The following is a 22,308-nucleotide window of genomic DNA, read 5'->3' on the forward strand; positions in this document are numbered from 1 at the left end:
TAAGTAACTGCACCAGGTGAGAAGAAATCTGGCTTATCTATCAAAATAAAAGAAAAAAAATGAAGAAGAAATCTGGCCTAGTTATCACCAGAGAGTAAAATCGCATTGTCATATACAGTGGCGTTATATTAAGCCATACGTCTGCCGTTCAATTGAGAAATGAGAACAATTTGAGTTGTGCACTTCAACAAGCACTTCTTATGAGGTCAATCTGGTCCGCATCAAAAATTTAAGCAAAATTAAATCAGAAAACCTAGTTTTAACATTTGAAAATTATTTCACAGAGGTCATTCTTTGAAAGCTGAGTCAATTCTAAACACTCAAGAATGAAATTGTGTTTCACTCCCCAAATAATACAACACCATGCCTTTTCTGATACCCATCCCCAAGAGCCCAACTTGACAACTTCCCTCATTAAATAGGCAACTAGAATTCAAAGTTTTATTTCAGTAAAAATATTCATTTGTCAAAACCACCGTGCATGTAAATCTCATACATGCAAAGAATGACCTACTTACCTTGAAAATACATTATCTTGCTAGTTGCTATAATAACTCACGCTGCTGCAGACTGCTTATCATCATGGTCATCAAGATTCAGAGCTTGCAGCAGCTTTGGCCAGGATTCTGGAATCCCTCCTGGTAGATCAAACTCCATCAACTTTCCTCGGCTGCGGTAGAACCCCTCCACAGGCTGGCTCTGCAGGAACAAGACAATTTAGATTTATGAATTACCATACCGATGCCATGTTTTTATCATCGTCATGGTGGCAACAAGAGCATATAAGATTTTCACAATAAACAGTAGTTTTTTTTTTCCTTGCATTCCCCAAAGCATAACCCACCCACCCTGGTGAAGGCAGGAATCAATCCCAAGCTGGTGCAGTAGTACAACATAACTCTTGAGCTAATAGAATGGTGGAGGAAAATCAGGATGAAGATGATGAATTGGAAAAAAGGAAGCTGGATTCACGAAAAAGAAGTCAACTTCACTTTTTAATTGCTTTGTTATCACGTTGGCATGGTGTGTGGCTGCCACTAAACAGCCATAAGGGAGCCAAAACTACTATTAAGCTGGAACTGCTAAGGGAGTGGCTAGGGGCCATTACTTGGTGTAATGGCTCATGCTTGCAAGTGTGAGAACACAGGTTCTGGTCTGAGAGCAGCCACTTTGTGCCAGGACTATGCCCAGTCTACCCCTTCCAAGACCCCAGATAGCTGGGAACAACATTGGGTAATGGCCTTTTTTTTGCCAATGGAATGGCTATTATTTTTAGGGAGTTGGTAATATAAAGATAATCCTGATATTATTTTTTATCTATGAAACTTAACTCCCCAAGGCTAAGGAAGGAGTAATTTGTAATTGAATTTACATACATCTGTTGATGGTTGCTTTCTTTTGTTTATGGTTACCTAAATCACAATTCTACATCTCATTCTTGGATTAGCTAATTGGGCTGCTAAGTTCGATATGTCTTGGTTGATAAATGGAGATTTGAATAAGAATTCTGTTTTGTATTGTTCGACACTGAATTGATTATTTTTCATTGCATATATCTTCAGGTATCTCTCATCTGGTCAATAAATTTCATCTATTTGATTCTAAATTTGTAGGTGGTAGAATTATCTGGTCCGATAATAGGATTGATAGGGGTTGTATTAGAAGGTTAGACAGGGCCCTAGATTCTCAAACTTGGCTTCGAACGTCTCCAAAGACTACTGTCACCGTCCAGGGAAAAAAGGACTCCGACTATATTCCTATATATTTTGATACCCAACTCAATAGTATTTTGGCCCAAATACTATCTGTTCATGAGGGTTGGTTCTTGAGGGGTTTGTCGAGGAGAGGTAAGGTTGTTTGGGAGGTGGTGCCAGCAGTTGTAGTGTGGTCAATTTGGACAGAAAGGAACAGGAGGATCTTTGAAGACAAATTCAGTTCAGAAGAGGAAGTTTTAAAGAGCATTTGGGGAAGGCTATTCTCATGGGTGGCGACTCATAAGCTGTTAAAAAATTGTCCTTACAGATCCTTTTTTGAGTACAGCACTCTTTTTGTATGAGTTATAAATAGTGGTTTTTGGGGATGTATAAAGATTTTTTTTCTACCTTGCTCAGTGCCTTATTGGGCAAGTCATAACTATTTGTGGCCCAAAGATGGTCACTTCCACTAAATGTGGCTTATAGAGTCTAGTTGTCAGCAATTAGTCCGGCAACACTTGATTTTGCATATTATTTAAAATGAATTGATTGAAGAGGGACCTGAAGTCCTGAAATAAAAATTTGTTTGGGAATTATATTAACTGAAATCCAACTTATTGATTCTCAACTCCTAAAGATGGGGAATGCTGAACCAACAGTTTTGAAATATGAACCACTACACAGAGGAATGTTCTTTTGCAAATAAGGAGAGCTAATCTATAGGTAGGGCTGTCAACAGATCAGGTCTGGATCGGGACAGGGTATAACCGGTCCTGAACCAACAAGAAATGTCAAGGTCCTGGAACCAAACCAGACCCTAGGGTCTGTAACTTTAGACCCAGAACCAAACCAATCGATTCTCAGGTCCATCAGGTCTGACCCAATGGACATGATTATAATAAACTTGTTGGATATATATGGTTCGGGACGGGTCTGAGTTGGTTCAGGACAGAGTAGAACCAGAAATGATACAATTGGTACAGTCCCATCAGATCCAACCCATTGACAACCTTATCTATAGGCAAAAATCACAGGAAATATGGTTAAAGGAAGAGGACTGAAATACAGAATATTTTTCATTTGGTCCAGCCCCTTTCAAAAAACCTACTATCTCAAATTAAAATATATAAACATAACATGTAAAACATATTTAAAATGAAAATTTAAAAATAAAGCAAACATAACATATAAAACATATGCAAGCATGTAAACCATTAATCTCTTTATTTTTTTTCCCAATTGCATTACTTCAAATAGATAATATGATAAACATTATGCATTCCTCTGATTCTACGAGCCGCCTTTGTACCAAGCCCCTCAAGGCAAGCCCAAACAAGTCCACATCAGGGTCTTAACAATTCTATAAAAAAGGTTTTATAACTTTAAGTGTCTTTCAAAAATATCCTTTATTAGGATGAATGAATGAGCAACATTAACAAATAAGGGCGAAACAGAAAGAAAAAAGCACAAATTTTCAAAAGGCGTGTGCCTAGGCTGAAGCGCAACACACCAGGGGTGCACCTTTTGAAAGTGTTGCACCTGGGACCTATGCAAGGCACATGCACCTCGATTGTGCACCTAGGTGTGCCTCAAGTGTGCCTTTTAAATCACTGGTCAGGGTTAAGGGTTTTCTCCAAGTTGGACTTAAAATCTAACTACCACCAGATTGTCTTTATTAGGGGTGGCCACGAGTCGAGCTTCTCACGAGCTATTCGAACTCGGCTTCTGAAAAGCTCGGCTCGGCTCGGTTTAAACCGAGCTTCAAGCCGAGCTCAAGCCTAATATATAGGCTCGTTTGCTAATCGAGCTGAGCTCGAGCCCAGTGAAGCTCGGCTTGTGAGACTCCCGAGCCTAGTATAATAAATAAATATATAAACATATATAATAAATAATTTTTATTATAAAATAATATTTTATATATAATATTTTTATTTTTTATGTATAATGGTAAATAATTTTTATAATTCTTAATTTTTTGTATGTAAAATAAAAAATATATATTTTATATGTATACTTTTTATTTTTTAGAAAAAACTTGGCTTGAAATCGAGCTCGAACTTGCGAGCTTTGAACTGAGCCAAGCTCAAGCTCAAATCTCTAGCTTGAATCGAGCTCGAGCCTAACACAGTTTCAGTGAGCAAAGCTCGAATAGCCAAGTATTTGGCTCAGCTCAGCTCGAATCCACCCCTAGTCTTTATAAATGGTTGGTGATATACGAGTTGTCCAATGCCCCTAGCACATTTATGTGTGCCATGATAGAGGTATTACAGCCCTTTTTGAACTCATTTGTTGCAGTTCATTTCGATGGCATTCTGATTAACAGACATAATAAAGAAGAACACTTAGATCACTTATGCCAAGCCTTGGAGACTCTTCACAAAGAAAGGCTCTTTATTAACCTTAAGAAGTGTTCATTCTTATGTGACAAGGTAGTATTTCCGGAGTAAATTGTTTCAGTTGAGAAACTACAACTGGATCCTGGAAAGGTGAAGGCTATTACTGAATGTCCTACACCACAATCTTTTGGAGATAAATGCAGTTTCCAAGGATTGGCCTCTTTCCATAGGAGGTTTATTCGGATTTAGCAACATTATGAACCTCATTACTCAATGCTTGAAGTCAGAGACATTTTCATGGACTGGGGCGCCTTCCAAAGAATTAAAAAAGCCATGCCAGAAGCTCCTCTCCTAGTATTACCAGATTTTGAAAAGGTCTTTGTTGTGAAGTGTGATGCTTCTCATGTAGGAACTGGTGCAGTCCTTAGACAAGAGGCCCACTAGCTGTTTTAGTGAGAAGTTATCAGAATGTAAAACGAGATACTCTACATATGACTTGGAGTTCCATGCTTTGGTAAGAGCTCTACAACATTGGTGACACTACCAAGTACACCGAGAGTTGTGGTATATTCTGATCATCATGCCCTTAGATATCAAAGTTCACAAAAGAAGCCCCGTCCTAGACATGCCAAGTGGAGCTCTTATCTGCAAGAGTTCTCTTTCTCTTTGAGACACAAGTCAGGTAAGTCAAATGTGGTAGTTGATGCTTTGAGCCAAAGATCTGTTCTACTGTCAAGTTTGAAGGCACAAACAATTGGGCTTGAAGAACTGAGAACACAACACAGCAGTGACCCCTCTTTTAACCAAATATTGAAGGAATTGGATGACCCAATCACCCAACTAACAGGAAGGCTTCTCGCTTTGTTATGATTGAAGGTTATTTATTTAAGGTAAATCAACTAGGTATTCCCAAAGGGTCACTATGGAAACAAATCATAAGAGAGCTGCATGAATGAGGGTTAGGAGGTCATTTCGATAGAGATAAGACTATGGGCCTGTTCGTTTGCTCTGAAGTCTGACATCTGAAAGTGCAATAATTACCTTAAAAGGTATATTGGTATTGATGAACTTTTCTTTCCTTTGAACTCTAAATGTAGAGAATGTTGTTCTGAATTCTGAAAATTATCAAATATCCATTTTGACCCCATACATGAGAGTTTTTGTTTATCTTTTTGGGGGTATCATTGGAAAACAAAAAGTTGTATGATTGCACTTTAAGAGAGATAAGAGATAAGAGGAAACGAAAAACCACTTTTCTCTTAAAGTTGAAAGATTCCTCTTAAGAGATAAGAGCTAAGAGGAAACAAACAGGCCCTATGGCTATGGTGGCTGATCACTATTTCTGGCCTCGTATGTACTGAGACATAGACAAATTAATGAGATATTGCAGAGTTTGTCAATTGGCTAAGGGGCAATTACAAAATACAGGTTTGTACATGCCATTACCAGTGCTAGAATCACCAATGGGTACATCTAAGCATGGACTGTGCTAGGATCGCCAAAGACAGCAAGGGGACATAGTTTTTGTTGTGGTTGATCGATTTTCAAAGATGGCACACTTTATCCAATGTTCTAAGACAATCAATGCTAATCATGTAGCAGATTTGATCTTCAAAGAAATTGCCCGGTTGCATGGGGTGCCAACATCTATAGTTTCCAACTGTAATGTGAAGTGTGTTGGTCATTGTTGGAGATCACTTTGGAAGTTTGGAAATCCAACTGGATTATTGCACATGTGCCATCCCCAAACTAATGGTGCAAAGCTTGTTAATAGAAGTTAGGGTAATATGCTAAGGAGCATTGTGGGAGAACATGTGAAGATATGGGACCAGGTTCTCCACCAAGCCAAGTTTGCTTATAATAACTTAATTAATCGTGTCATTAAAATGACACTGTTTGAGGCTGCATATGGGTATAAACCACAACATGTTTTGGATCTTATTCCATTACCGCAAGAGGCTCGGATGAGTGAAGATGGTGAGGCTTTTTTCTGAACACAAAGAAGAATCACACGCAGGTGTATTGAGAAAAAAAAGATTTCCAAATACAGCAAATTGAATTCAAAGAAGTTCAGGCCACGCAAAATACTGAAGAAGATCAGCAACAATGCCTATGTTATAGATCTACCAGATCACTTGCAAATTAGTCCAATCTCTAATGTTGCAAATTTGTCTTCTTATGAAGGATTTGATGGAGATGAAGTTGTAGTATTTGGACTCAAGCTACTGTCAAAGAAACCACCTGAAGTTATTGAAAACATCCTAGATGCTAAGGAGGTTTGATTGATCCTGTTGAGGAAATCAGTTACCAAAGGGTCTTGGTGAAATGGCTAGGAAAGCCAACAGCAAAGAGCACATGGATTGCAGAAGAGGAACTGAAACAACCTGATCCGGCAATGTATGCAGGATTCCAGCAAGTATACTCATCAAGGCCGAGTTCTTCTCACCCCAGGAGATTGGTGCAGGAGCATGAAGAACAATACAACCCATAGTACTGTAGCATCACTGTTTTTTTTTATAAATAATTTGAGATTTTATTAAAACTTCAGGTAATAAGCTGTAGCAACACTGCTCATGGGTTACTGTTATTGTTCACGGAGATTGTAACTAATGGGTCTTTTGTTATTTTTGTTTTCTATGAAGGTCTTTTCTTTTCGAAAAAGGTAAAGTAAATTCATTGATAGAAATCAGAATCATACAAAGAAACTCCTAGAAGAGAGCAAAGGCTGAGAACAGCCTCTCAGCTTACATTACAACTCAAATATACTAATAGATCTTAACTGAGACCCCAAGACCCTAGGCTGGAAGCCTTTATTGTTGTTTGTTGCTTGGGATGCAAGTTTCTTTAATATGGCTTGTAAGGAAAGCTTCTTAGTTATTAGCTTATATAAAGAAAAACGCAGATCTGTAAAGGGACTTTTGGCTTATTTACAATCCATATTATCAATTTGAAAGGCTTGTTACAGGCCTTACAACTTGTTCCTTGTACTGATCATCCTCATTCTCTAAGTTTATCTCTTCCCCTACTCTCCCCAAGTCCCTGCAATCAGCTTGCCTCAAGGGGCCCTTACAGAAGCAGAGGGCCCAACCTCCCATGGTTAGGAATGAAAGATGTTTAACATCTTCATAACTACTTGAGAGGAAATGCAACGAAGAGAAAAATAAACAACTTGAAACTTTCACATGCTTGAATTGTTGAGTACTTGAAGCACTTTGGTATGATTCACATATATTTGCTTTCACTTCCCCATTTACATATGGTTACTCTTTTAAGGGCTGAAATGTTGGCTCTAATTCAAGGATTAAAATTGATGGTTACTCTGTTATATCTTCCTTTGGATCATGACAAAACTGTGCTCTTTCTTCCTAAGAAAATGACACTTCCTACATTTTCTAGATAGAATGATAAGTAGGGATGGCGATGGGACAGATTCTGGGAGGGATTGTAAATTCTAGACCCTCACCACCTCCCCAAAACTCCCAAATCGTAACCCCCAAGCCACAGTGGATTGGTTTTTCAAAATTCAAACCCCCCTTGGACATGAAAATGCAAAACCTTCCCCAATGCTATCCCCTCACATTTAATGGTGGGGTGAGTCGAGTCCAGAACACACATCTTTTTTTTATCAATAACAGAAATAATTCATTGGTACGGAAGCAAATCAACCTGCATCTAATTTCTTGCTATGTATAAGCAATAAACAAACAAAATAACAAGAACAAACATCAAAATGTCCAATTATTTGACTGAAACATGTAGAAAAAACACATAAACTATCAATTATCAAAACATTATTCCTGGCCCAAAATTCATTTCTTCAAATGAGAAAAAAAAAACTGTCAAGGTGGGTACCCACTAGGTAAGATGGAAATTGCCATCCCTAATGATAAGAAGATTGTCCATAAAACCAAAATAGAGCTTCATAAATATGCTCCCTCAATGACATTAAATCCCACAAGAAACATTTGGCTCTTTCTAAAGCTTGTAGAACATACAATAACTGTAGAGAACACTGATGTGGGCCCCACGGCTGTGGTCCCCACTGTGTTCGTATGACAGCATGTGTAACCTTTGTTAGTCATGTCAGTGTTAGTTGGTAGTTATCTTAGACAGCTTGTTATTTCAGTTTGTTATTTATTTCAGTCTTTTATTTGTTTTATTTGCCATGTAAGTATCAAGGGCAGTTCTGTCCTTTCCTACATGTAGTGAACATAACCTATAAATATTAAGAGAGTGGTGGCGGCAGACTCATTCAATCTGTCCCTCCTTTCAAAACCCTTGTGTACTTCTGCTTCTCCTTTCTTCTTCCTCTTCCTTCTATTTTTCTCAATCCGAAATCAGTTGGAATTCAAGACTGATTGTAGTCTTGATCGACTACTTGGTATCAGAACCTATCTAGGGTTTCTCATGTGAGTCTAGTCCAGCCGACCACATGAGAACTATCTAGGGCTGGAAGCTTACAAAGGACTGTTCGTTGGCTGATTCTTGGAGGTTACCAGAAAAGTTTAGCAGCTGTTCGAAGACTTGTCGCGGCTTGCAGAGTGTTTTGGTAATCAGGAAGAATCAGAGGAGGTTAGGGTTCAGGCTACGATTGAAGGTAGCGATCAGAATTCTCTGGGTAAGTCTTTATTTTTCCCTTGAGATTGCTGTCAGTCAAGATAGGTTGGACCTATTTAGGAGGAGAGCAGCCGAACCCTCCTATTTTCTCTCAAAGGTGATCAGTTTTTTTTTTAGGGTTTGTCATTAACCCTACGGCTAGACTTGACTGTGAATTCTCTTGGAAAGTGCGGCTGATCACTGTTTATGTTCTCACAAGAGTCTTCCTAACCCTACGATTGAAACCCTAATTCTGCCTCAGCTCTACAGAGTGCCTTCTAAGTGAGTTTCAGACCTGGTTTTGGCTTCTGAGCCTGTTTTGAGAGTGAGAACTGTTATCAGACTGCATATATTCTGATTGCCGATTGGTTTCAGATCAAATCTGAACTGATTTCATACAGTTTTCTGATTGTGATCGATTGCTTCAGTGCTGTTTTCTAGTGTGGAAACCCTAATAGTTCTTAACTATTGATTCTTGACCAAGAATGGAGTTCAAAAATCAGGGAGAAGGTGTTTGGGAACAGCAGTTCTAGTAGTATGTCTGAGACTGCGTTTCTGATTACAACTGTGAGATTTGATGGATCCAATTACTTGGAATGGGCCCAATCAGCCATGATGGCTATTGGGGGAAGGGGAAAACTTAGCTATCTATTGGGAAATGTGAAAGAGACTTCCAAGGAGGACCCAATGTATACCAAGTGGGTTTAGGAGAACTACTTGGTTATGACATGACTGTGCAACTTGATGCAGCCACATATCAGCCGAAATTACTTGTGGGCAAAGACAGCCGTGGGGCCCACATCAGTGTTCTCTACAATAACCAAGACTTGAATTGAAACCACCCTCAAACCTACTCTAGGGTTTCTATATGAAACCCACAAACATCAAAATAATGTCACCTTAGTATTACCTAAAGTAATAGTTCATTGATTCAACCTTAGCTAAGTTGAGATCATTTTGCCCTTTAAAAAGGTTAAAATCATTTGTAGAACATAAAAGCATACCCCTTAGTTGCCACTAACAATACCATATGCAATAACTCCCCAATGCCTATAGCATTAAACTACTCAACGTCCAAGAAAAAAAATAGATTTTAGGATTTGCTTTACTTTTGCACTTTCCTTTTACTTCTTTTCCTATAAATGAATCAAATAATGTGTAAACATGCTCCAAACAAAACCAAACTTGAGATTTGAACCAAATTAGGTAAAAGTATATGATGGAACAGTGATGCAACAAAAATATCAAACCAAAAGAAAACAACAACAAAATGTGATAAAAACTTTTTTTGAAAAAGATGGTAACTTTATTAAAGAAAAAGAGGGTACATAAGAAGATATACACAGAAATTACAACTCAAGAGTTAAGTAGGAAGAGAACTATCACTGAAAAAGACATCCCTGTGAACACCAGCTTTAGCTAGACCATCCGCATCAGTGTTTAGCTCCCTAGGGATCCAACCCAGCTGTGCATTTAGTTTGAGAAGGATATCCCTTGCTTCAGTCAAAAAATGAGCTAAAGCCCATGGCCCACTGCCATGGTGACAAAACTTGAGGTGAGACAGCACAAATTGAAGTTGAAATGAAGAACACCCCGCTCTTTAGGGCTGAAATCACTACTTCAGTGGATAGTATATGCCTTTAGGGTTTTGATTACAGTAAAAGATCCCTCTACAAACAAGACAAGGCTTATAGTTGCCTCTCCAAGTAAAGTGACGCCCTACACCCAATTTGACCAAAATACCCCTACTTAAGTGACTCACATGACAACTTAAAAATAAAAGACTATGACACTAACAACCAACTGCTGAGTTGGGTCATACATGGGCCCCACATGCTCCTGCATCAATAAGCCTTGGTACTAAGATATGGCAAAACAGATTACTTTCACACCCATGGGTTTGTTTTCATATAATATCTTAAATTATATAATTCAAGCTAAGGTATAGTTCCATAATAACAATAATAGAAAAAGACAGTATTCTGTCAATATAGAACATACCATTTCATTGTATACACGGAGCCGCTCTTTTACAACTTCTTCTGTATCATCAGATCGAGTGATGAGCTTCGATGCACACCTTGGAGGTGGAAGAAGTGGAGCCATGTACATCCCAGGGCTCCCATTCTCACCCTTGATGTCAATGGAGGCAACATTGAAGTTTCCTCCACACTGGCTGCAAATCCTTCTTCCTAGGCATTTCTCAAGCAATACATCTTCACGAAGCTTTAGGTTAATCACCAAGTCAATATCGGTCACTTCTTCCAATATTTCCTACAAATAGAATAAAGAAAATAAAGAAAATATAATTGCATGACCACCCAACCCCGGGGGCTAGGTAATCTGTTCAGGTCATTCAATCAAGTTTGTTACTCCATAAAAGTTGAATTTGGCCTAGAGTACACATAGATGGAAAGCATCAAATTATGAGCATTTTAATTACCTCACATCTTTTATCCTAAAACAAACCCAATAACATGCTTTAGTCTAGAGAACAAACAAAAATACTCCAACAATATTGTTCTTATGAAGATTATTTATCTTACAAGTACTCCACCAATATTTAAAGTGATTATTGAATATCATCATAATAGTGCTCACCGCTTGTCTTATTGTTCTTGGAAAACCATCAAGAATAAATCCTGATTCACCCTTTGCTTCTCCAGCTTCAAGCCTTTGAGACAATAATCTTATTATAATTTCGTCAGACACTAACTTGCCTTGGTTTACAATCTCTGCAAGCTGTCGAAGACAACAAAGAAGACGGATAAATGCATAAAGAGGATAATATTAAAACAAAATATTAGTTTACTCAAAGAACCAACTACATAATAGTTAATCATTATTAGACTGGAAAATGAAACAAGATAAAACCTGAACCTACCACAATCTTCCAGCAAAGACAGTACTATTCATAGAATAACAATCATGGCACAAGATGGGAGGAACATAACCTGGTTAAAATTAACTTTTAAATCAACCTGCCCAAAGAATAAGAAGCTTATCTGTTACAACCTTCCAGTTGGACCAAAGAAAGGATTGTAAATAGGACAGCTACCATCCCCTAAACAGGTTCATTCCAGACATAACATCCCAACCCCATGTGACTTTCATTTGGGACAATCAATGTCATCAGTTGTAGGAAATATTTGAGTAATACTTTATGGAGAGTACAATGTGAGCCATGCACAAACCTAAACCTGACAAATCCAACTAAATCCTTGACGTCAGTTTGACTATCATTTTAGAACCCTTTAGGCTGAAAAATACCAATACAATCTTATGTCGGTTTGGCTTTGGGATGAGGCTGTGGACAATCCCAAGCCTGGCAATGTTAACAAAGTATTTAGCTTAATAATTCAGAAAAGAATCTTCCTCCTGGTTCAATAAACAGTGTTAAGATCAAATTGTACAAATAAACCACCAAAAACTAACACCAGCTCTTGCAGTCAGGTTGTATGAAACAAATAAGAGAAGAGTACATGAGAGTGAACTTTTATGCCATTAGGCCCATTACAAAAAGAAATATATTCATATACTAGTTATTCTTGCCTAGGACAATGAAATCCATTAGTATTGTGAAGGGAATAATGTTAACAACATGGAGTAAGCATACTGTTTTCTTTTCTTACAGAAATGAACACATTGCAAACTGAAAAAAAAGAGGACTAATTATCTTATAGCTTTATTACTAAATGAAAATGAACTATAAGGACTTGAACCCATATGAGAGGGCATGATAATAACGAAACATGATATTACACATCACAAAATCAGAAAGGAAGCAAAAAAATATTGAGCAAACAGAGATCAGAATCAAAGCTCCAATTTGATAAAGCCAACTTCTGATAGATATAACTTTGTAACCTTTATCAATTACGAACATTAAAAGAATGCTATCCATATTCATTCTTTATTTTTCATTATTTAAGGGTTCCACCTATATTCATTCTTCTTTCTTAACCAAAATATGGACTCCACCCACATTGTATCTTTCTCTTTTTCCTTCACCAAAACAGGGGCCCTCTCTCCATTCCATTTCTTTCTTTCTTTCTCAGAAAAACAGAGGTTCCAACCCCTATTTCCCTTTTTCTCATTCTTCTTTTCCTTTTCATCCCCTTTGTCTTCCAAATGGATGTCCATAATAGTCCCACCCACTGCATTTCTTCTTATATTAGTTTTTTTTTTTTATAGAAAATGATAATGAAAATTTTATTAAATAAAGAACTAAGTATTCATCATGCAATTCCCTACAAAGAGGCGCAAGGTGCAGCCTCCAAATTACATCATAAAGCTTACAATTGAGCCCAAAAGAGGTAATTCCTATGTACTCCTTGTTTAGCTAGAAGGTCTGCCAGCCCATTTGCCGATCTTCTTTCCCATTGAACTGTGACTGAAATATTTGAAGTCAGCCACTTAAATCTTCTCAAAGCCCCCTGTACGGCCAGGCTGCCATCTCTGGTTCTTTTAGCCATCCAATAACCAATTTGGAATCACCTTCAATCATTAAATGTTCCACTGCCAACTCTCTTGCATATTCTGCTCCTTGTAACACAGCTTGGAGTTTTGCATTTACAGAGTCTCCCCACCCTATAGGACCAGAAAATAGAGCTACAATCTGACCCTTATCATTTCTGAAGACTCCCCCTATTCCAGATGGCCCCAAGTTGCCCAAACTACTGCCATCAAAATTTAGTTTAATGACGCCTGCATCAGGAGGCTTCCAATCCACCACCGGCTTGCTTCTGATTGCGTAACTTTTAGCTAGTTGTTCCCAATTTCTCCTTATGTCGTCGAAAGTGTAGGTGGAAAACAGATCCAAGGATTTTACCAAACTTATGGCCCTACATAAGATACTTTCTAACACGCATGTTTGATCCCTCTCCTTGTCATTAAAGATTCTAGCATTTCGTTCCTCCCACACAGTCCACACCAAAGCAGCTCTAACACACCTCCACAAAACTCTTCCTCTTCTCTTTGGCCACCTGAAAGTTGTAGGATCAAAAAGATTGCAAATCGGCACTGGTTCTGTCCACCTGCACCCAAAAAGATCAAAAAGCTTTTCCCAAAGGCCTACAATAAAAGGGCAAGTGATTAGTATATGGTAGCAACTTTCCTCGTTAGCTTTGCATAGGGTGCACCAAGTTAGGAGAGATACAAAGACTAGGTCTTCTTTTTTGCAAAACATCCAAAGTGTTGATTTTCCTAAGGGAGACTTCCCAATAAAGGGCTCCAACTTTAGAAGGGACAGGTTTGGACCAAACTTCCTTGTTATGAAAAGGTTGAGGCAATGGAGAGGAGCACAAGGAAGCAAAGAAGGAGGCACAAGAAAAGGAACCCGAAGGTAATGGCTTCCAAATACAAGAGTCTACAAAAGGAGGGTCCAAGCAAACAACATAGATGTAAATCAGTCCTCTAATATCAAGATTAAATTTAGTGATTAGCATAATAGAACATATCTGAATAACTGTATAAAAGAGGAAGATGGCGAAGAGAAGAGGTAAGAGAAGAAGAAGTCGAATAATCACCCTTCTCCTCTAACCCTATTTTTTATTAATCTCTAAAAAATTTATGATGACAAGTATACCCTTAAGTGGGCGGCCAGCATGGCAGTTACATAAAGAAAGTAAAATAAGAACAAATAACAGGCCCATCAACATAAAATAAAAGATAAAATAAAGGATATCACATGAGAGGCTGTTAGGGCCCATTCGACCCAGTCTCTTTACACTCCCCCTCAAGCTGAGCATAGATGTCAATCATGCCCAGCTTGCTTATATAGTGTGTCAATTTCCCCCTGGGAACTCCCTTGGTCAAGATATCAGCCAGTTGCTCTTCTGATGTGATAAATGGTAAACAAACTTCTCCTGAAAAGACTCTTTCCCTTATGAAATGCCTATCAACCTCAATGTGCTTAGTTCTGTCATGCTGAACAGGATTATGTGCAATGTTGATAGCAGCTTGGTTGTCACAATAGAGCATCATTGGTTTTTCATAGTCCACACCCAACTCTAGAAGGGATCATAGCCATAGTAATTCTGACACACCATGAGCCATTGCCCTGTATTCTGCTTCAGCTGAAAATCTAGCAACTATTGATTGTTTCTTACTCCTCCAAGAAACAATATTCCCAGCAACAAGAGCACAATAACCAGAGGTGGACCTTCTGTCATCAATACATCCTGCCCAATCTCGTAAAGGCTTCCAACTTCATGTGACAACGCTTAGCAAATAGAATACCTTTCCCTGGAGTACCTTTCAAGTAGCAAACCCTTTCTACAGCAGCTAGATGAGTATCTTTGGGAGAATGCATAAACTGACTGAAAACACTTACTACATAGGAAATATCTGGCCAAGTCATGCAAAGGTATAACAACTTCCCAAGCAGTCTCTGCAACACTCCTTTATCAGACAAAGGTGCACCATCTGTGGCAGAAAGCCTATGATTAGGATCGATGGGAGTGGAGATAGGTTTAGCTCCAAGTTTACCACTTTCAGCAAGAAGATCAAGGACATATTTGCGTTGAGATATGAACATACCATCCTTAGATCAAGCAACTTCAATGCCCAAAAAATACCGAAGATCTCCCGAATCTTTGATGTCAAATTCAGAGTTGAGAAATGCTTTCAGTTTGCTGGCCTTTTCAATGTCATTACCCGTGACCACAATATCATCAACATAAACAATCAAGAAGGTCACCAGAGAGTCATCTCTCTTCAAGAACAGTGTATGATCAGATTGTGTTTGAATGTAGCCAAAGGAGACAAGAGCAGCCTGAAATCTCTCAAACCAGGCCCGAGGAGATTGTTTGAGACCATAAAGGGATTTGTGTAGTTTACACACCTTGCCTTTCATTTCTTTCCCATACACTCCTGGAGGTAGAGACATATAGACTTCTTCATGCAGTTCTCCATTCAAGAAGGCATTCTTAACATCAAACTAGTGTAGGGGCCAGTCAAAAGTAGCTGCTAGAGAAAGTAAAACCCTGACTAAAGTCATCTTAGCTACAGGAGCAAATGTCTCCAGATAGTCAATGCCATACATTTGGGTGTAACCCTTAGCAACCAACCGAGCCTTAAACCTCTCAACAGAGCCATCAGAGTGATATTTAATAGTAAACACCCATTTACAACCCACTGGTTCCTTTCCTTCCAGTAAGTCCACAATGTCCCAGGTATAATTCTTATGCAGTGCATCAAGTTCAGTCATCATAGCATCCCTCCATTCAGCTTGAGATAAAGCTTTCGGTACAAACCTGGGTATCACATGGGAAGAAACAGAGGCAAGAAAAGAGTAGTAGAAAGGGGAGAGAAGGTTGTAAGATAAGTGTTTGGATATACAATGGGATGTACACTTTCGCTTGCCTCAAGGTCTGGAACAGTCAGAGATGGGTCAGTAGAGGGCTGACCTGTTTCTTCAGTAATGATGGGAGTGGCAAGATGCTCTTCTGAAGTAGTGGAAACAACCTACACATGTCTGAATCTCCGCCTTTGGTACCACCTCTAGAGAGCAGGAGAAGAAGCAGGAGGGGGAGCAGGGACATCAGGGGTAGGTCCAGTGGAAGAGGTGGACACCCCATGATCGAACTCACAAGAAATGGGAAGCGGAACAGCTGGAGACAAAGCAAAGTACTCGTCAGATTTCTCCCCCTCAGAAGGAATACTAAAGAAGGGAGTCAACTCTGCAAAGGTGACATCCCGAGATACAAAGCGGGTGCCACGAACCGAATCAAAACAGCAATAACCCTTCTGTGTGGAAGCATATCCCAGAAACACACACTTATGAGCCTTCAATTCAAACTTGTGCCTTTGGTGACTATGACTATGCACATAGCAAGTACACCCAAACACACGGAGAGGAAGAGAAAAGAGATCCTCATCCGGGAAGAGAAGACTAAAAGGGGTTTTAAAGCCAAGGACCCGGGAGGGCATACGGTTGATCAGAAATGTAGCAGTAAGAACAGCATCTCCCCAAAACATTATAGGGACATGGGATGCAAATAAAAGGGATCTGGCAACCTCAACCACATGCATGTTCTTTCTTTCTACCACCCCGTTTTGTTGTGGAGTGTAGGAACAAGAACTTCAATGAATAACCCCAAAGGTTTCAAGATAGGTGGAGAGGGTTCTCTCAAAATACTCCTTAGCATTGTCAGAGCAGAATATTTTGATACAGGTATTAAACTGGGTGAGGATGAGTTCATGAAAATTTTTCACAATAGTTGGTACTTCATCCCTGGATTTCATGAGATAAATCCAAGTGTAACGTGAGTAATCATCAATGAAAAGGATAAAGTACCTGTAACCCCCCATGGTTGGCATGTGATATGGCCCCCACACATCAGAGTGAACAATATGGAAAGGAGAAAAAGATCTTTTATTGCTAATTGAATAGGAATGTCTACAATGCTTTGCCAGCTCACATGATTCACAATGAAGACTCGATAAAGACACTCCTTTAAATATATCTGGGAACAGATGACTCAAAGCAGAAAATGACAAGTGACCAAACCGAAAATGACATAATAAAATTTTGTTAACAGACTCTGACACGACTGACTCTAAGGCAACTCCATGAGGTGGTCCCAAAGCTTAATCTGGTGTGTCCAGCAAGTATATTCCGTTCGCCTCATGGCCACTCCCAATCATCCTCTGAGACTGCAGATCCTGAAAAACACAATGAGTGGGAAAGAAAGTTATGTTGCAATTCATTGACTTTGTTAAGCTACTAACAGATAAGAGGTTTGTGTTAAGCTTAGGGACATGAAGAACAGAAGATAAGAACAAGGTGTCAGAGGTCTTTATATCACCTTTACCAGAGATGGGGGCAAGGGACCCATCGACAAGGGATATTTTCTCTTTCCCAGAGAGGAGGTGATATGAGCAAAACAGGTTAGATAGGCTGGTCATATAATCTGATGCACCGGAATCAATAATCCAAGGGATTTTACGATTAACTGAAGCTGACGCATGATTCGCAGAAGCACGAGTACCTGAGTGAGCAAAAGCCAATGAAGATGATGTACTGTTGGAAGGGTGAGTTGAAGAAACCGTAGCTTCCACGTGATTTAGGAGCCGCCCATACTTCTCAAAATCTAGCTTCATTGCAGCCAACTGCTTAATAGTTGATTTTTCTTCGCTTTCCTTACTTACCCCTTCAAGCACTGTAGCAGCATTAGCAGTCTTGGATTTTCCCACCTGACTGCCCTTCTTAGGGTTATTATTGTTCTTAAATCTATCAGGAAGAAGTTCAGGATGAAGCTTCCAGCAGGTGTCCTTTGTATGTCGTGATTTCTTGCAATATTCACACAACTGCTCTCTTTTCTCAGTAGGGCCCTTCAGTTTCATTCCCGCATGTGCAAAATGTTCTATAGATGGACTCTACAGCTGCACCTGCCGCCTACTCTCCTCACTACTTATCATAGCATATGCCTGTGAAAGGGTAACCTCATCCCTGGCCAAAATGTTCTGTCTGATAATATCAAACTCAGGGTTGAGTCCAGTGAGAAACTCAAACACCCTATTTCTCTCCACTAGCTTTCTATACATTTCAGCATCCTTTTTACTCTCCCATACCACTGTTTCCATAACATCAACTTCCTACCATAGGGACTTTAGTATAGAGTAGTAGATTGCCACACTCTTCTCCCCCTGTCTCAGGTTCTTCACATCACTTTTCAATTTGTATGCTTTGGCTACATTCAGTTTCTGTGAATAGGTCTCAGTTACACTGCCCCATATCTCCTTAGCCGAAGACATCCAGAGATAGTGTTGGCTTATATGAGGTTGCATAGAGTTGACTAACCATCCTATAACAGTATAGTTCTCTTGCATCCATCTTTCAAATTCAAGGTCTGTCTCTTCGGGTTTCACCTTGCTGCCTGTGAGATACCCGAGTTTTCCTCTACTACAAACATAGATTTTTATAGGCTGGGCCCAAGCAAGATAGTTCGTTCCATCTAGCTTAATTGTGGTAACACCCGTCAAAATGAAATCTACTGGAAAAGGTCCAGAAGCTGGCACCTGCTTGAACTCACTTCCGTATGTCTCCATTAATCAAACGGAAATCAAAGAACAGAAAATTTTGACTATATAAACTTACTTGAAGTCAAACCAGAACTTGGGTGCTTGAAAAACTAGGGTTTTGCTCCGTCCAGCCGATGGGCGAGAGAGAGAAGACACTGTCGCACCTACCAGAGTAACCCAAACTCTTCCAAACTTGAACCGCCCTCCTTTAGCAGTCACAAGACACCTTCCAAGCACAGAGCGCCACACCCAAGCTTCACCTTTCTTGGTAACTCGAAAATCTCCAGTCAGCTAGGGTTTTGGGCAACAGCAAAACAACATCACTTCTTGGCAAAATCTGGCCAGAACTAAACTCTCCAAACCCTTCTACCAACTAGGCAAGTGATTCTCTATACTATAGACAACCTATCTCTCCATACACTCTCTAGATTTTAGAGTGTACAGGAACAAAGAAAAAGAAGAAAGAGGAACTGAACCTGGCTCTGATACCAAGATGTAAATCAGTCCTCTAATATCAAGATTAAATTTAGTGATTAGCAGAATAGAACAGAAGAGAAGTCAAATAATCACCCTTCTCCTCTAACCCTATTTTTTAATAATCTCTAAAAAATTGATGATGACGAGTATACCCTTAAGTGGGCGGCCAGCATGGCAATTACATAAAGAAAGTAAAATAAGAACAAAAAACAGGCCTATTAAGTGAGGCCCATCAACATAAAATAAAAGATAAAATAAAGGATATCACATGAGAGGCTGTTAGGGCCCATTCGGCCCAGTCTCTTTACAAAAATCAATACTTTTGAGGAGCAAAGCAGCCTGGTCAAGCTCAGAATCTCTCAAACCTCTTCTAAAACCCAGATTCCAGTTTATGCCAGAAGAAAAGGATGATGATACAAACCTTTGAATTGGCTCGTTTTTAAAACACGAGATGGAATACAAGGAGGAAAAGAGGTCCTTAAGGGCACAGTCACCAATCCAAACATCCTCCCAAAACAAAACCCTATCTCCAATACTAACATCATACCTGATCAGGTTCAGGAAAACGGGAAGAATACTATGAATAGCCTTCCATGGGGATTTTAGCGTAGCACGCCGAGATACACCAGCATCCCATCCATTGTCTACAACACCATGCACACTCCTTACCACTTTATGCCAAAGTCTCTCCCTTTCTAGAGGCCACCTCCATAGCCATTTACCTAATAATGCTGTATTTTTCTTCCTTAGATTGCCTAATCCCAATCCCCCCTGCTCCTTCCTCCTACACACTATTTCCCACCTAACCACATGATCCTTCCTCCCTTCCCCTGACTCCCACAAGAAATCCCTCATGACTTTCTCTACCTTCAAAATCACCTTTTGTGGCATTCTAAAGACAGATAGAAGGTAAGTTGGCAAGTTCGCAAGAGTAGCTCTAATTAAAGTGATCCGACCTCCAAGGGAAATATAGTTTCTCTTCCAAACAGCCAGCTTCTTTGTGCATTTTTCTACGATCGAATTCCAAAATCTTCCTTCTCTTGGATTATCTCCTAGAAGCATACCCAAGTACTTCAAGGGCCAGCTAGATGTAAGGCAACCTAAGGACTCTGCTACTTCACTCAATTCCTCCATCTCCAAATTTACCCCCACTACACAACTCTTTTCAAAATTGACCTTCATCTTCGACATGCATTCAAGCAACTTTATTACTCCTTTCAAGTTTCTAGCCTTTGAGGGATCTCCAGACTCACAAAAAATGATTGTGTCATCCGCAAGTTGCAAGTGTGACACCACAATATCCTCTCTTCCTACCCTCTATCCTCTAAACATATCCAACCCATCAGCTCTCGAAATGAGCCTACTAAATACATTGGCTACCAAGGTGAAAAGGAAAGGAGAAAGAGGATCCCCTTGTCTCAACCCTCTAGAGGCTGGAAAGAAGTTTCTAACCACTCCGTTAACTAAAACTGAAAAATGGCAAGTTTTTAAACAAGCCTCAATCCAGCCACACCATTTCTCTCCAAACCCAAAATTCCTCGGGGCTTCCAACAGAAAGACCAATCGACCATGTCATACGCTTTCTCCAAGTCTAGTTTACATACAAAACCTTTCTTCCCCCTTCTCTTGAAGTCCTCAACACATTCATTTGCTATCAAGATTTGATCTATGATCTGTCTACCTTGAATAAAGGCCCCTTGTGATTGGCTTATTAAAGTTGGCAAGGCTGATTTTAACCTTAACGACAACACTTTGGCCAAAATTTTATAAATGCTAATCACTAGACTGATGGGTCTAAAGTCTTTCAGTTGAACAGCCTCTCCCTTTTTAGGGATCAAAGCCAGGAAGGTGGAGTTAATCTCTGGACTTATAAAGTGAGTCTCCACAAACTCCTCAAATACTGCCAATAGATCTAACTTGATGATATCCCAACAATCCTGAAAGAAAGCCTTAGTGAAACCGTCAGGTCCAGGAGTTTTAGATCTTTCGGTTGAATAGCCTCTCCCTTCTTATACTAGTATTTTACTAATGTAAACTACTTATTCCAATTGTGTCATGCTGAAAACATTTAAACATGGTTTCTTTTTTATTTTTCCGTGGAGGGGAAGAACTTAGAGGTTTGTATTTTGGTAATTGGTGATAATGCTTCCAGCTTGGAACTCGGAAGATGTTTGTAGTTTTGATTAAGTTCTTTTGAGATTTTGTATAATGTTATCACCTATGATTTTTCATGGTTGGTTATTATTTTGGTTGTAGCATTTAAAACAGATTGAACACGCTTGAAATGCATATTTGTGACTTCTGTAATAATTTCTCACTTGACTTCAATGAGGCCAGAGCCTAATTGTCGCCTCACGCCTCGCTGTTTTTTGGGGATCTATCGCCTCGAGAAAAGAATCCATGTTTGGCAACACCGAGACCAATAACGAGGAAACCAACTCATGAATCATGATGATTTCGGTTGACTCGGGGGACGATAATGACGATGTGAGCTTAATTCATTTAATCAACAAATATCAATTAATACTTGCACTGTTTTTGCTTAACATTTTTCTTTTCCAGCTCTCAATAAAGTTTACGACGATTGATCTAATGATTTACGTCATTACGTGGACAGATCTCATTCGTTTATGCTACCGAAAAAGAAACCAAATTAGAACATGAATAGGAAGAAATTAACAGCCAGACCAAAATGAACAATATGAAACCCTAACCAACCTGTTGGGAGAGAGGACCGGAGGAAGATAGCTCCTCTCGAACGAGATCCCCGGTGGCGATGTGAGGGACACCGAGAAGGTTGGAGAGGCGACTGGCGTAGGTACCCTTTCCGACGCCGGGGCAGCCGAGGAAGACCCACTGAACGTTTCTGTCTTTGGGATCTCGACGGAAAGAGAGGGGCTTGTGAGGGAGAGAAGAAGGAACACGGAGGTCAGATTCGGAAAAGACGGCCGAAGATAAGCTCCTCACGTAGGCAGCCATAGATGACAACGATGAACCTCTTGCTCTCGCTCTGAGCAGGCGGTTTGCGGCCGCCATGGCAGAACAGATAGTTGTTGCAGTTACAAACTGAAAGAGAGAAGAAGAGAATGCAACAAACAATTTCTGAGACTCTCTCTCCCTCTCTTGCACAGACACGGGGGGCGGGTCGGCGGTTTTTAATGGCACATAGTAAGTTCAAT

At 39.6% G+C, this 22,308-nt stretch overlaps 1 protein-coding gene across 1 annotated transcript; it reads right to left on the reverse strand.

Annotated features, from left to right (window-relative positions):
- Positions 1–213: 213 nt before the first annotated feature.
- LOC104594720 (adenylate kinase 1, chloroplastic) lies at positions 214–22,308 on the reverse strand. The gene is made up of 4 exons (XM_010255157.3): positions 21,848–22,308; positions 11,228–11,368; positions 10,628–10,900; positions 214–699 (listed from the first exon to the last, which is right to left on the reverse strand). The coding sequence occupies exons 1-4, from the start codon at positions 22,163–22,165 to the stop codon at positions 556–558; spliced, it is 876 nt and encodes a 291-aa protein (XP_010253459.1). The 5' UTR covers positions 22,166–22,308; the 3' UTR covers positions 214–555.

This window comes from Nelumbo nucifera, chromosome 2, assembly GCF_055504915.1.
Source record: "Nelumbo nucifera cultivar China Antique chromosome 2, China Antique-T2T, whole genome shotgun sequence".
NCBI classification, from domain to species: domain Eukaryota; kingdom Viridiplantae; phylum Streptophyta; class Magnoliopsida; order Proteales; family Nelumbonaceae; genus Nelumbo; species Nelumbo nucifera.

Coding starts and splice junctions, on each gene's coding strand:
- LOC104594720 (XM_010255157.3), bottom strand. CDS start 22,165: ATGGCGGCCGCAAACCGCCTGCTCAGAGCGAGAGCAAGAGGTTCATCG. Junction 11,369..21,847: donor CCGGTCCTCTCTCCCAACAG/GTTGGTTAGGGT, acceptor TGTCTTCGACAG/CTTGCAGAGATTGTAAACCA. Junction 700..10,627: donor TCCGTGTATACAATGAAATG/GTATGTTCTATA, acceptor TTGTTCCTGCAG/AGCCAGCCTGTGGAGGGGTT.